Source organism: Antedon mediterranea, chromosome 2, assembly GCF_964355755.1.
Source record: "Antedon mediterranea chromosome 2, ecAntMedi1.1, whole genome shotgun sequence".
Lineage (NCBI taxonomy): Eukaryota > Metazoa > Echinodermata > Crinoidea > Comatulida > Antedonidae > Antedon > Antedon mediterranea.
This window is the reverse complement of record NC_092671.1, coordinates 15,198,825-15,214,983: the sequence shown is the minus strand read 5'-3', so window position 1 is coordinate 15,214,983 and position 16,159 is coordinate 15,198,825. Positions and strand designations below refer to the sequence as shown.

Here is a 16,159-nt window from a genome sequence, read left to right as displayed (position 1 = left end):
ACTCTGTTGGTCAATTATTTCCTCCTGTCCGGTCCTGGTGATAGGTACTTAGTCAAACATGTCATTTAATATAGGTAATAAATTGGTGAAATAAATGACGATGCAATTTTATCGTTTTGCTCAACGATTAACACTCCAACCATGTGATAGACTATGAGAGAATTCTGCTACCAACACTTTTATAGGTATATTATTACCAACTACATAGCTAGGTCTAACCTTGTATTAGGCTTATGTATATTGACTTATGTATATATGTTCTTGTATACAACCAAACAACAGTATTTTATTTTCTCTGATGGTAGGTAATGTCATGATGCTCTTCCTGATAGCCAAACATGTATAGGCTCTAATCCCACAATTGTGTTATTTAAATTGTTGAATAACATTTCCTACGCGACAGACCTATTTTGAATGATAGGTTGTAATTTACCGTATGTGATTTTTGTTTCCCTCACCCTTGTTCTTTTAATGAAATTAAATATTTGATGTATTTATTACCCTCTAAACATTTAAATTTGACATTAACTTTCTATAGTGCTTAACACTTACTCTAGTTTACAAATTGACCAAAATCCGGTTTATGATTAGGCCTACAGCACATTAATGCTATGAGGGAACGCGCGCTGTCAAATGCTAATTAAGATATGTCAGTTGTCATCACTTCTCAAACCAATAATTAAAATCGTTTCAGTACATATTTTGTTTGACGTGTACGCCTACCGTGCAGTAGACTCTGCGGGGAGTAGGCTTTGATGCATGATTTGTCGGCTATTCGCGTATGAAATCTCAAATATTATGACATAATTATTATTATATAACTTGATCAAATGCTACAATATATTTGCGGTTATGCCGACATAGGCCTATCGAGCTAAAAATACCACTGCCGCTAAATATACAGTAATTATATACATTTATCTGCAACATTTATTATAGCTATCAGGCAGGAGTGTGTACGTGCGGGTGTACTTGCGTACATGTACGTTTGTTATGTCGTGTGCGGTGATTCATGTCTTTGTATATGTAAAAATACGACAAATAAATACAACAATGTATCAAACATGGTATGAAGCATTTCATTCATTTTATTAATTGTCGTCACAGATCTAGACACCGTTAAGTTCGTTTATAACAGCACTTTGTATTGCACTAATATAATACATCATTACGTTTGTACATTTAATATTTTGTATGTGTATGTTTAAGGCAAAATATGTTATTTATAAATATAAAAAAACTAAAATAATAAGTCTACATAAAAATCAATGATATTTTATTGTATCGGTATTAATATTTAGAAGAATAATCGAGTTTTTTTTAATTTGGCCCAACATTTAAACTATGAACCAAGTATACCGAAAGAATAACTATTATAATAATGGCTTGATTTGTAAATGATGACGTCACGTTCAATTATACCTTCACGTTCGACAGACATCACAATGCAAATGTAATACTATAATATGTGCTATGTAACATACAGCAAACAGACTCTAAAATAAAATATAAAATCAATCGCTCATAAACTGTAAGAAAATAACAATTAAAAGTGAAATTTAAATTAACACCCGGTCGAAAGCCGTGCCTATACATTTACGATTTTCATTATTCCTTTCGAACTTTTCAGTATTGTACAAATAATAATATTAGGTTAACTTTTTTTTAACAATTTTATTTAAAGTACATGGTACTCATATATTAATCGGTTTCATTATACCACGGATGAATTATTTCTCCATGTTAATTTACATAACCATGTTTTATAAACAGTTATGTTATTAACGAAACAGATGTTTATTATAGCTATGCTATTTAGTCACAAACATTACATACAATGCATTCATAATATACACAACTAAAAGAAAAATGTATGTACAAACTCTACATATTTACAGTGTAGATCAGAATAATGAATATCGTCAAAGCTATGACATGAATCCCATTTATAACAATTAGACGGATTTGTTTTGGATGCAGCATATACAATCAGTACATTTTTTTTCTAATGCTTGGTTCCCACTAGAGACGCAACACATTTGACCAATCCCAAGCGATGAAATATTCGAATTGTCACTTGCCATTGGTCAACTCGCTTGAGGCTTAAGTCTCTAGTTGGGAACCAGGCTTTAGTTATTGCGGCCAACGCAAATACGTCTAAGTTGTATATGTGGTAACCAAGTCTTAAAAGAGTACTGTGCATACGAATTTAGGCAACAAAACCTACGTGCAAAATGATTCTACTGGAATGTTCAACATTAGGCTAGTTGCATTGGTGAAAGCTATCAATGACCGTTACATCTATGATATGACAATTTAATTCAATTGTGAAACTTAACTCGATTCACCATAACACATGTTTCGTAACACCACTTGGCATGTTTCTTTCATCATTTAACATACACCAGTATTTACATGTATACGCATGCCTTGTATCTACTCATGCCTTGTAACTACGCATGCCTTGTAACTACGTATGTCTTGTAACTACACATGCCTGGTAGAGCTGCTGCTGATATTACATTGCTGCAAACTTTATGTTCTGTGCAAACCGGTTGCTGAAAAACGGTGTCTTTATTGAACAAGCAAAGCACGATGCACAGTCGATAATTGCAAACTTTGTGTATGCGCAGTTCGTGAAAAGATTGCGTTTGGACCTTTTACTATGGTATTAATAATTGATGACATTGCCAAAAACGCCGTTGCAAATTTTCTATGCAAACTTCCACATTTTATTGTCCTCTTTGCTAACAACCAAATAATTGTAACAGCGATGTTTAGCTATCAATTTTGCATTCATGTTGTATCTCGGCTCATTATAATATATTGTAAGCACTAGTTAGGATTCAATTATTATTACTTTGAACACGATGAGGGACAGTACCTCTTGTGTCATCAAATCCATAACTGTGAGAACGACTTAGTAAAGGCTTAGCACAGTCTTTCGTTTTATATTTGCCAGCATCATATGATTTCAGAAGCATGCTAGGTGATGGGGGTGATATACGAAAATCAACAGTTTTACCTCTATCAGAAGTCCATTTATTAGGAGGTTTGCCCAATAATTTTCCACATTTAGGTTTTCTATCAAGTGTTGTATATACACCAACGCGGTCTTTTGTCCTTAGTGAAATAGTAGGGCTACCACGTGGGCTTGGGTTCCGTTTGCCCTTTTCTACTTTTGTATACATCACGCCTTCCTCAAAAGATTCACAGTCACTCATCAGCTCAAGATTTGCATACAAATCATCTGCGAATAACTGTTCGATATTATTCCAACTACTTGATTCCATAGTGCTGTCTGGCTCGCTCGTTTCTGGTTGACTAAATTGTAACTCTGCATAAATTGGATTAATCGCTTCAATATATTCACTTCCACAACTTTTAATTTGTCTGCGAACTGATCGTGGTCTGTTGTGAACCTGATCATCATTTGTCTTTCCGTTATAACGAAGAACATTATTTACAACGTCACTCATTTCATCCGATATATTTTCACTACTACCTTTCTGAACGTCGTATTTAATTCCTGTATTCTGTAGATTGTATTTCAAATTTGAATACATACTACTCTTCATGTCACGATTTAATAACGCACTGTCCTCTGTCACATCTGAAATCTCAGTTTTAAAACTTTCCTCAAATTCATTTATGGACATTGGGCAAATGATAATATTAGAATAGATTGAAGATAGATCATTTAAGCTACTATTCGAATCTCGTGTGTTAGTGGAACTTTTATGCGTGGGATGCATCTCTGCTTGAAGCACATGTATATTTCCTGCAGGAACACCACTACTATCACTGTTCTGGATGCTGATCTTAGGGATTTGTCTTCCTGGACAATCAAACGCTTCCTCATAAATATCTTCAGTTTCATTGCTCTGTCTGAAAAAGTTCCACACCGCGTTTTTCATCAACCCCATGTATTCTGGTTGTGCCTCCTCTTGTTTGTATTCCTGATACTCACCAGACGCGTCAATTGGTGTTGGCAGTGATGCCGGGGAACCAGCTGTATCTCCTAGACACATTTTAGCAATATGATGTTTTTCTTTTGGAGTTCTTGGGTAAGTGTGGCTTACAGCAGGGTTATTGGCATCATCGTAGACTAGATGCATTACGGTCATCCCTTTCGGTAATATGTCTATAACACTGTTGTATGTTTTATTTGTAAAGCACTGACTTGTTGGCCGAACACCTGTAAATTACAATTTTTAATTGAAAATATATTATTTACAGATGGTTAAATTATTCCATTTCAACATTATATTTGGTGACAATGTGCTAGATTGACTAGTAAGCATTCTCATATAGATTCATGAAAAAACGCTGACAATATTTTCTATTTATTTATCGATATATTAAGGACTACTTCCCTATTTTTAATGTCCTCTTTCTATATAGTGAAGATTCAGTTTATAAAATCATAAAGTTCTTACATGTTTCATTGCTTTCAAGACATTTTTCTTCCATTTCATTGACAGTGGCATAGGTGTCGTCTCTGTGAGGAAAATAACATTTTATAAACACTAATGAGAAAGGTTTTCATCATACTGTAGAACTATATACTGCACTATAGAACTATTTATGCTGTATTTGGTAACAATATTTTTATTTAAATCCAATCAAATGTTTAGATTTCTTTTATGTATGAATTAGAATGCATATTTATCGTCAATCGTTATCATCTAGTGCGAACGAGCCTTTAGGTATACATACGATTTAGACAGTATTATTCTCCATGCAATCACGTGTTACAAATAAAAGTTTTAATTTGAAAAGTATAACTACAATAGACCTATGATGGATCATAATACAATAATGCTGTTGACCTAAATTATTTAAACCATCAAACGGATTGTAAATTAGATTCAGCAAACATTACATTTTCTGCAGGTGTTTAGGTTGTGTCGTGTAATCATGATATTGTAGGCCTAACGTAATTGATCGATACACAAAAAAATAGCAAATATGATTGATATTCAAATGCCAAATTGTATGACATACATTTCTTGATTGATTATGTATTTCACAGGTGAAGGGTTAAAGTGAATTAAAGGGGATCTACATCTCACGAATCCACACAATGTGCCAAGTGAAATATATCTGATTCATTTTCAGTTCATGTTTATACCGTATAGTAGGCATGTGGTGAATTTTTGACAGAATCGATTAGGAACTACTAGCTGTGAATATTATTCGTAAAGTCTGAAACAGGTCATATCTATTTATTTATAGATATCATTTAATTAAATATCGTTAGCAATACTAATTACTTCTATTACTACACTATTTTAATAAACTAGAAATTGTGTTATAATTATAATATCCTTAAGTAGGCATTAAAATACAGATGAGAGAAATACAGTTGTTAATAGTTATGACGGTGACGAAGAACACATGATAATACAAAAAAAAAAAACATGTTGAGGATTATGTTGAAAAATAATTTTATATTGTTACAAAAATGTTCGGTAAAATATATGTCCACACTATCAAACTAGTGATAGAAAAAAGTGTGATGTACCCAAATATGGTAGTGATATGCCCAAATATGGTAGTGATATGACATCATCGTGTCCATATTATGGGCACGTCATATTTTTCTATCTTTAGCTTTATAGATAGAATAAAAATAAATATGTTTTTAAATATAAACGATTAGAAATGAATTTATTTATTTGAAAAAAATGCGGCTAACCTTGAATTGGTTTTTCTGTTATTTCTACATCTTGTGCAGACGATCTTGGTAGCCAGTGCCATGATAGCACACAGGACGAACATAGCCGCCGGAAGACTAGCTGCTAGTAGTGTTGATGTTTGTGTTTGCGAATCTTTCTCATTTTGTTTTTCTAGAGACAACAAATTACTATGTCACAATCATGAATTTTACATTCATTGTTCCATCACTCATTCTTTCCTTCATTCGTTCGGTTCATTCGTTCGGTTCATTAGTTCGGTTCATTCGTTCGTTCTTCCGTTAGTTCATCATCATCATCATCATCATCATCATCATCATCATCATCATCATCATCATCATCATCATCATCAATCATTCACTTACGTTTCCTTTAATTCATTCAATGAATAATCAATCAATAAACTATTCATTCGATTATTCATTCAATCATCAATCATTCATTCATTCCTTCCTTCCTTTAATTCATTCGTTCATTCGTCGTCCGTTGGGTCATTCATTCATTTTCTCCCCACCCCCATATTCATTTTGTTGAGGTACCTACCCGGTACACACGTCTGTCCTTGTACACATCCACAGTCTCCGTCCGTAGTGGTACAAACGGTGGAATGAGGACATCTGCATTGTTGTAAACATTTACTACCAAAATACCCGGATTTACATGGACTATCACATCTAAAGCATGATAATACAAATAATATATAGTGGAGATGCACTTACAATACAGAGTATTACTATACAAATGTACGTTATATATTATATTATTCTTAAGCTCTGTCTAGTTTGACATGTGTGTCCAAATATAATAGTGATATGCTTAAATATGGTAGTGATATAGCATCATCATGCCCATAAATGGGCACATCACATTTTTTGTCACATAAAGTTTTATAGTGTATGCAGAGCTTTATACGACTAGCGAGTTGATAAGAAGGGTATGGTGACGATGCCGATGTGTAAAGTTGTTAATGGAAGTTCCAAAGACGAAAAATCTACGTTCAAATATTATTATAATAATTTATTAATAATCAGGATAGTGTATGCATCCGACAAGAAAGTTGATTGACATAAAAACAAATTGATAGAAGGGACATTGAGACACGATGTCACGTTTTAGAACTTCTTCTATGCCAACCCCCACATATGGTACCAATCTGGATGCTAAGACAGGTGTAAAGCTCAAACACTCAATTAAAATCCGATACACTATTACACTAATTGAGATGTAACTTTCTTTTGTTTTCTTAACAAAAACTTGGAATTTAAGGCGATTAGGAGCTCCAATTAAAAACAATTTTATAGGCAGAATTTAATAGTGTTAAGTGTCATCTCTTAAAGAGAAATAATGGTTGTTATTTCTGTGTTGGTCTTACTCAATGTGGTCTCTAATTAGAGGAATTATTTAATTGGAGTGATATCTTGTCCAGAAAATGTCTAGATTACGATTACGCATGCGCTGCTTATTAAGTTAAAAACTTATCAAACGTGCCCTATGTGACTGACATACAATCATTCATTCATTCATTGTAAAAACTATCAAATTAAACTTCATGAATAAGGTATTTAAATCACGTCCTATTGGGATCTTACCACAAATGTCTTTAACCTATTTACGATAGACATGTAAAAACATGAATAAGCGTTTTTACAATGTTAATTTGATTTTATTAGTATATGTATGATTTTAAACTAAACCTGTCATTTATATATTATAGTACTGCACCGCCGACTGTCAAAACATTTCCACTTAATTTCTTATATAAGGTTTTCGTTAAAAATAATTTCTACAAGTCGAGTCACCAGTCACAAATAACAAAGTTGTCCAAAACATTCCAAAAAATCTAGAAATATTTACTTTGTTTTTTTATAAAATTCAATAATTATTTGAATAATAGTAATAAAATAAAAAGTAAAAGTATAGCCTATTAAGTGTAAAATAATATCATATAAGGATTTAATAATATTGTTTGTATTAAGAAAATAATCGTATAAATATTTAATACATATACATACTGTACATATTTTATATGTGACAATTATTTTTTCTTATCTAGAAATAAGTATGAGTGAAAAAAACAATTATTTTAATATTAAGTGTTATATTTATTCTTGGTTAGGGCCCTATAAGTGTTTAATCATCAACATTGACGATCCTAAGAAAACGTGGTAAATTTGTTTGTGATTTTTTTTTATGCTTAACAGGAAATTTGTGATTGAAGTTTTAGATATGAATTAGTCATTGGATCATTGGAACGGTCAAGTATACATATTGTGGTAGACTTACAATCCCTGACAAAACGATAACTCATTACAAAGATTTAATAATTTCCTAACAACCGAAGCACCTTATGTAGTTTATAAGCACGTTCTCAATGATAATATCAATTGCACTATCAACATTAATCAATGTTAAACATAGGCAATAAATTTAAACTATACGGATTCTGAGAACTATTCTTTTTAAGCGCATGCATAGTGATATATGTAAATTATTTGTGCGGAGAGAAGCTAAACCAAGACAATAGAAAGAATGTATTTTGATTAAGACAACGAACAAGACAACACATGTGAAAAGTGAGAGCGTTAATTAGTATAATGTCGACTAAACACTGAATGCTTGAAACGTTTCAAAACAAGAACGTAGGATTCACGTAATATTTATGTAGTTATATTAAGAATTCAATTTATGCCCGTATGAAGTAGGCATACAATACAGTTTTTGCACGTCAAGATAGGAAAGTACATGTCATGTTTATGTTTCCATTTTAAACTATAGATGGGCATACTACTGTAGGCCTACATGTAGGCTACTAACATTAAAACTGAAAATATAATAATATGGTAGTTTAGTTTGTATGTGTCCCTTAGGTGACGGTGATCGTTCGTCTAAGCCCTCGTCCCTTATGGCAGATCCACGTGTTGCTAAATAGTCAGATTTGTAAATTCTTGACAAATTGGTTTAAACCTTCTACGCTGACATATCACTCACTTTCGTTAAATATACTTTATATTGATTCTAATAACAGTAAATAAAGCATGTATGATTTGGTGATTTGCGAAGTCATAGCCGGGCTCAATCAACCAGGTTAGGTTATCAGAATTCGGGCTACAACTGACAAGTGTTAAATGACATCTTCTATAATGAAATATTGGGTACAAAAATCATGATTCACCGAATAAGATTATCTTATTAAAATATTAAGGTGTCTATAATACCTTTCTTTGTCTACGCAAGTACAGTGACCTGTCACGTGATCACATGTTGAGTTATTACTGCACGCTCCACATTTGTGTCGACATCCGTCACCATAGTAACCAACAGAACATTTTTCGTCACATTTGCCCGACTGCCATCCAGGTGAACACAAGCACATCTCACTTTGGTTCATTCTGACAATTGTCCCGCCATTTTTACAAATGCAATTTCCTGTAAAATCGGGATAATGTAAATAAATAAATCGACATACAATAGAACACCCTAGGGAACATCTATTAAGGAGACACTTTGTTGGGTCTCCAATGTGTCCCTTAATAGAGGTTAAACTATATCTTTTTAATGTATACAAACCCTCTTTAAGACACTCTATTCAGGAGATACAACCACCAAGAAGACACGTGTTGGTTGTGCCTTAACATTTATATGGCTCACCCTTATCTTCGAAATAATCTTTTTTTTTTACATTACGCCTATACAGCATTTACTTCACCAAACATACAGACTAAATGCTTGTTATTGTATATCATTCAATAATTCAGAAATTCATGTTTATTTTATACAAATAAAATACATGAAATGTACTTGTAAAATACAACAATGTAACTTTAATACAAAAAAAGTTAAATGTTAAAATATGAAGGTAGGTTAGGCCTATAATGAATTAATAATAATTAGTTATTACTGGTTGATACCAGTTTTAACGAAAGGGAACACAAATAATCGCAAAACTTAATTATATAAAGTTGCAGTCATGAGTGATGACGACGATAATAATGACATAGGGTAGTATTTTATTTTAGGTAAAAATAATATAAAATACCTAATATTGTGTCACATCCTGCGTCGTCACAAAAACATTCCTTGGAGCAGTCGGCACCATAGAAACCACTTGGACATCTGTCCATACAACTATATAAATTATAATAATTATAATGATTGTTGATGGTTAAGAGTAACACTAACACTTTTCTCTTTTATGGCGTAAACATCACTTTATTCAGAACAATGTCATCTTTCATTTCATCACCATAAAATCATATTACTTTCAGTATTATCAAATTTTTCAACTTCATTAACATTTTAAATCTTGTAAATTCATTTAATGTATTCCATATTACTTTTCATAAATTTTCTTATAATTTTCTATATTACACTTACATTAATCATGGAGGTATCCATGCATTAATATTATTATTGATAATTTTAATTCACTCAGAATGTTACACATGTTTGCCCTCTAAACGGACATTAAAACTACACTATGTAACTTTGTATATTCGGTATAATATAACCCGAAAAGTGAGGCAACTTTATTATTAGATATTTCGTTTGGTTCTTATCAGTTTGTATCCTTTTTGTTAACTATTTCAATTGCTAACCCAGTACATTTTTTCTTGGCTAACCCCTTATTTTTAGAAATGAATAAATGTGGTATGTAATGTATTGTAATTGAGGTAATTTTACAGGCGCATTACGTAGGCATAAACACGCTGATTATGTATTGTAGCTCTGTCTATCGAACTTCATGTGCCCATATATGGACATGATGATGTCATACTACCATACTTGGGCACATCACATTAGTTTGATCGTGTAAGTAAACAGAGCTTTATGAAACAAATAGATGATGCTGGTGGTACTTACTCTGCCTCTTTACAGATACAATTACCAGTGAAACGGTCACATCGCGCCCCGTCCCCACAGTTACATCGATGTGAACAGTTAATTCCGTATTTTCCCTCAATGCACTCATCTTGACAGAATGGCCCTGTCCATCCGGCAGGACAGATACACAATCGTTTATCAGGCTCACATTTAGCATTATGTTGACATGGACAATCTGGAGAAATAACAACAATATTTAAACCAACATAGCCTATTATATATTACCATATTTTTCGTTAAATATATATATGCTTATTCGGAAAATAAATCCAATCCAATAAAGACAATTGAATGATCAATGCTGTTGTTATCAGTGATAGGATCTCATTAAAGATACAAATAAATATTATGTCTAAAACAGTCAGTCTAAAATCAAACGATAAATTAACAGCCAGAAACATATATACCAAGCTTTCGGATACTACTAATCCTTCATCATATACAGTATGTATAGGCCCTATATTCGTTTTGTTTTCCCTAAGTATAGGCATCTAAAAATAAAAAGACCTTAGTATTACGTGGTGTTACGTAACGTACAGGAAAAATTAAAAGACAGTACAAACCCTAAGAAAGAAGACAGACTAGCGAAAGAATCATGTTATCGAAAACAATCTATAGATGAATGAAGAGAAGTATGGTTTATGTCAAAAGATCGAATTATATCTAATCTTTACAAAATATGTTTGTATGCCTTAATATGGAGAAATTAGTGCATACCTTATATTAATTTAGTGTGTGAATATTAGCCTAATATACACATAACATTTTACAATATAATTCTTTTTTTTTAGCATTTAGCATTAATTTTAATAAATACATGGTAGAAAAGGAAAGCCCAGATTGGGGCTTTTAATATTTGAATATTTGGGTCAATCAGCTACAGTTCACTATATGTTGACCCTGGTCTCCCCAATTTCAGTTTTTTTGGTTATGTATATACTGAAATAGACCGAAAAAATAATGAAATGAAATGTTTTTATAAATTAAAACAGTGTAGCCACTATAAAGAGTTCCTGTAGATTAATTCCGGTAGTGTCCGGAAGTGACAAAAAATATCTTCTTTTTATCAGAAAATAATTTCCCAAATAATGTGTTACTTGTATCATAGATACATTATATTGAACTATAGTATCTCTTTCTTGTATCGGTATTCGATATTCACAATGGTGCATAATGTATCGTTATGTTATACCGTACTTACCAATAGGACAATGATTTTTATCAGCAAATATATTCCTACAGCATGTAAAATAAAGATCCCAACCTCGACGTTTAACTACAGCATTACTGAAATGTAAAAAAAAAAAGAAAATTGAATAACATTAGTTGGGACTTTCTTTATCATAACATGGTTGGTTTATATTGGTACAGTAGCCTACGGTATGTATCTATACAGTATAAAGTATGTGCTTTTCTGATAGGGACTATACACTAAAAGAATGTAGATTAGATAGTATCGCTGTGAATGCATATACACACCGTTAGAACTTTATTTGTCTACTTATTTATTATCATTATTTATTTAGGGTCCCCCATCCTTTTTCTGTGTAAAATTGCTCATTTAAGGCCGTCGATAAAAACATAAAAATAGCAAAACATCTATCTATAATAGATTAAGAGGATATTACTTGTGAGAAGGGGGTGACTTTTTCGGTACCGAAAGTGCCCTCTTGAGAGGTACTGTAAGTTGCTAATAACAAACTTGTATAACACACCTTGAACACGTCTACGCTTTTCTTAGAGAGAATTTAAGTAACATTCAATTTTGTAACCAAGTATTTCTACCTTAATTTGAACTATACCTCATATCATTAATAGGAACATATACAGTAGATGTGGTCTATAGAGTATACCACTATTCTGTCAAGTACCCTGCTACGATAAGATCTAACGATCAAAATGGAAATATTCAACGATTCCATTTTAATAATCTTTCAAATCTTGATTTCACTTTCATTTTCCGATAGTTCTCATATTGTGTTTTTTGAAATCTATGTTTCTGCGACATATATTAAATCTTTTCCTCTCCTTTCTCTGTGGACCTACATTCGTTGCTATTATTTTTACATCGCTCTGTCTAGAATTTCAACCATTGTTTAAGACAATATCGTTTTATTTTATTATGTACAGTCAGACTATTATGTAGTTCTATGCATATTTACATCTTATCATCATAATTCAGTTTGATTTCATTGTATATGACTATAACACTGAATGAGTCTCCGTCATATACCCAATCTGTCTATTTAAATCCATGTCCACTTTAATAAACTATTAACCATTGAAACACCTTACGATATTTTCGTCTACCTAATGTATTACTACTGGTTATTCAGTGTCGGTAGTTCGTGCGTTCATAATTTATGTATCACAAACTTTCAACGTAACACAAAAGAATAGAAGGTATGCAGAAATAGTACTGTACTGTTAATAATAATAGTGTGGCAGAACAAGTGTTACAGTTAGTATATAGTATAGGGATAGTGGTGATCCAAAAATGGGTTAATATTGTTCAGCGCTTAGAGGTTTTACAACATTAGGCGCTATATAAATCCAGGATATTATTATTATTATCACTTGAGTGAGTGAGTGGCCGAGCGGTTGAGACAGTGAAACCGTAATTACGTAGTCATAACATCGGCAGGGGTTCGAGGCTCACTCACTCCATGGTTCTGGTAGTAGAACGAGTCTTCTCGGATAAGGACTATAAACCGTAGGTCCAGTGTACACATCTAGCTCGTGTGCACTTTAAAGAACCTAGTACATCTTTCGAGACGAGTAGGGGGTTACCCCGGTGTATTAGTACATCACAGCCACTGATCACCAACTGGGCCCTCTGGGAGACCAGTCTTTGACTGAAGAGGTTACCCAGTATAAATATAAATTTCAATCATTTCATTATTAGTAGTATAATAGAGGTAGTGGTATAACAGTATAGATAGTGACGTAGCAGTATAATAGAGGTAGTGGTGTAGCAGTATAAGAGAGGTAGTGGTGTAGCAGTATAATAGAGATAGTGACGTAGTAGTATAATAGAGGTACTGGTGTAGCAGTATAAGAGAGATAGTGACGTAGCAGTATAATAGCGGTAGTGGTGTAGCAGTATAAGAGAGGTAGTGGTGTAGCAGTATAAGAGAGATAGTGACGTAACAGTATAATAGAGGTATTATACTGCTAAGTCACTATCTCTCTTATACTGCTACACCACTACCTTTATCATACTGCTACACCATACCTCTATTATACTGCTACACCACTACTTTTATCATACTGCTACACCACTACCTCCATTATACTGCTACACCACTACCTCTATTATACTGCTACACCACTACCTCTATTATCCTGCTACGCCAATACCTCTATTATACTGCTACACCACTACCTCTATTATACTGCTACACCACTACCTCTATTATACTGCTACACCACTACCTCTATTATACTGCTACACCACTACCTCTATTATACTGCTACACCACTACCTCTATTATACTGCTACACCACTACCTCTATTATCCTGCTACGCCAATACCTCTATTATACTGCTACACCACTAGCTCTATTATACTGCTACACCACTACCTCTATTATACTGCTACACCACTACCTCTATTATACTGCTACACCACTACCTCTATTATCCTGCTACGCCAATACCTCTATTATACTGCTACACCACTACCTCTATTATCCTGCTACGCCAATACCTCTATTATACTGCTACACCACTAGCTCTATTATACTGCTACACCACTACCTCTATTATACTGCTACACCACTACCTCTATTATACTGCTACACCACTACCTCTATTATACTGCTACACCACTACTTTTATCATACTGCTACGCCAATACCTCTATTATACTGCTACGCCAATACCTCTATTATACTGCTACACCAATACCTCTATTATACTGCTACGCCAATACCTCTATTATACTGCTACACCACTACCTCTATTATACTGCTACACCACTACCTCTATTATACTGCTACACCACTACCTCTATTATACTGCTACACCACTACTTTTATCATACTGCTACACCACTAGCTCTATTATACTGCTACACCACTACCTCTATTATACTGCTACACCACTACTTTTATTATACTGCTACACCACTACCTCTATTATACTGCTACACCACTACTTTTATTATACTGCTACACCACTACCTCTATTATACTGCTACACCACTACCTCTATTATACTGCTACACCACTACCTCTATTATACTGCTACACCACTACTTTTATCATACTGCTACACCACTACCTCTATTATACTGCTACACCACTGCCCGTTATTATACTAATACACCACTATCTCTATTTAAATCGTACAGTACTTGCTTTATACTGTCTGGAGGTCTGTCGTTGATATTTAAGATGTAGTTCAATTCTTGACTGAAATAGATTAGGCGATTAGATTGAATCATCATACTGGAAATGTGGTTTGCAAAAGTGTATTATTTATAACCTAAGTCTGGTGTGTTCACACTGTAAAATAATATACACATCGTGTCTTTTGTAACATTTTTTTTACATTAAATAACTGTCCCATTACTATATTTAATTTATTTATTATCACATTTTCACTATGGCGTGTTCACGCTGTTTTGTTTACTTTATATTTATTTTCCATTTGTTTTCTCTATTATTTTGTTTTTGGCATTCCCGGCACAAGGGTAAACCATGGAGGGTATTGAATATTTTCTCGTCAATGATTACACCTGTCTAGGATTCTCCTTTCGTTTATTACCTGTTATCTGTACAGTACACTGTTCATTTGCCGAAATGTAATTGTCATTTATATTTATGCACATACCGGTAAACTACAACTGGCTGCCTTTAGACATAAATAAATGTTTTTGAATTGAAATTGAAAATAGATGCACATGGTTCACTGCTGATGTATTCCATGCGTTAATGACTGTGTGGGCCTACTTACTTTTTCACAATATAAAAATAAATAAATGTAATGACTCACCTGCACTCATAACCACCGTTTCGTTGTTTATTACCCTTATTAGCCATACCATCAATACATCCTACCAGGAACGGTAAAATCAAAGCTAAATGTACGATTCCCATATCTAGGCAATAATGAATCCACAATGTGCATTGGTATCCTTGTTAAAAGTTCACATAGGTAATATATCTCTTTGGAAAAAGGAACAACCAAGTACCAGCTAAACGTGTATTATAAGCCTATGTGATTTTAGGCCAAGTACCGTTTACTGGTGTATACAGAAATGTCAACAAGTGGGGATCCACAGGCAATATATTTAACGCGATACTAGTGAATATACAGATCAGGAAACGGAAAAAAGACAAAACACTGATACCTCCAGAGAAATCGCTATCGATTGGAGCAACAAATGCGTTCAAACAGGTCTAAGAGATGACGCGTCTTTTCTATAACTCGTCACTTCCTTTATTTACCAGGTCAGCCTGTTAAAATACACGTAGGATTTAAGTATTGTCAATTAATTGTTCTTACTCATCCGCCACAAGATACACTTATAAATAAGGATTAGTACGGTCATTCATGGAGAAATAACTAACTT

The 16,159-nt window shown here is 33.2% G+C and overlaps 1 protein-coding gene across 1 annotated transcript; it reads right to left on the bottom strand.

Moving 5' to 3' along the window:
• Window positions 1-966: 966 nt before the first annotated feature.
• LOC140039313 (uncharacterized) lies at window positions 967-15,861 on the bottom strand. Its single transcript, XM_072084918.1, has 9 exons — window positions 15,580-15,861; window positions 11,782-11,867; window positions 10,560-10,755; window positions 9,736-9,824; window positions 8,915-9,125; window positions 6,243-6,373; window positions 5,702-5,852; window positions 4,440-4,501; window positions 967-4,198 (listed from the first exon to the last, which is right to left on the bottom strand). The coding sequence occupies exons 1-9, from the start codon at window positions 15,681-15,683 to the stop codon at window positions 2,847-2,849; spliced, it is 2,382 nt and encodes a 793-aa protein (XP_071941019.1). The 5' UTR covers window positions 15,684-15,861; the 3' UTR covers window positions 967-2,846.
• Window positions 15,862-16,159: the final 298 nt, after the last annotated feature.

Coding starts and splice junctions, on each gene's coding strand:
- LOC140039313 (XM_072084918.1), bottom strand. CDS start 15,683: ATGGGAATCGTACATTTAGCTTTGATTTTACCGTTCCTGGTAGGATGT. Junction 10,756..11,781: donor TAAAAATCATTGTCCTATTG/GTAAGTACGGTA, acceptor TTATTTCTCCAG/ATTGTCCATGTCAACATAAT. Junction 6,374..8,914: donor ACTTGCGTAGACAAAGAAAG/GTATTATAGACA, acceptor ATCATGCTTTAG/ATGTGATAGTCCATGTAAAT.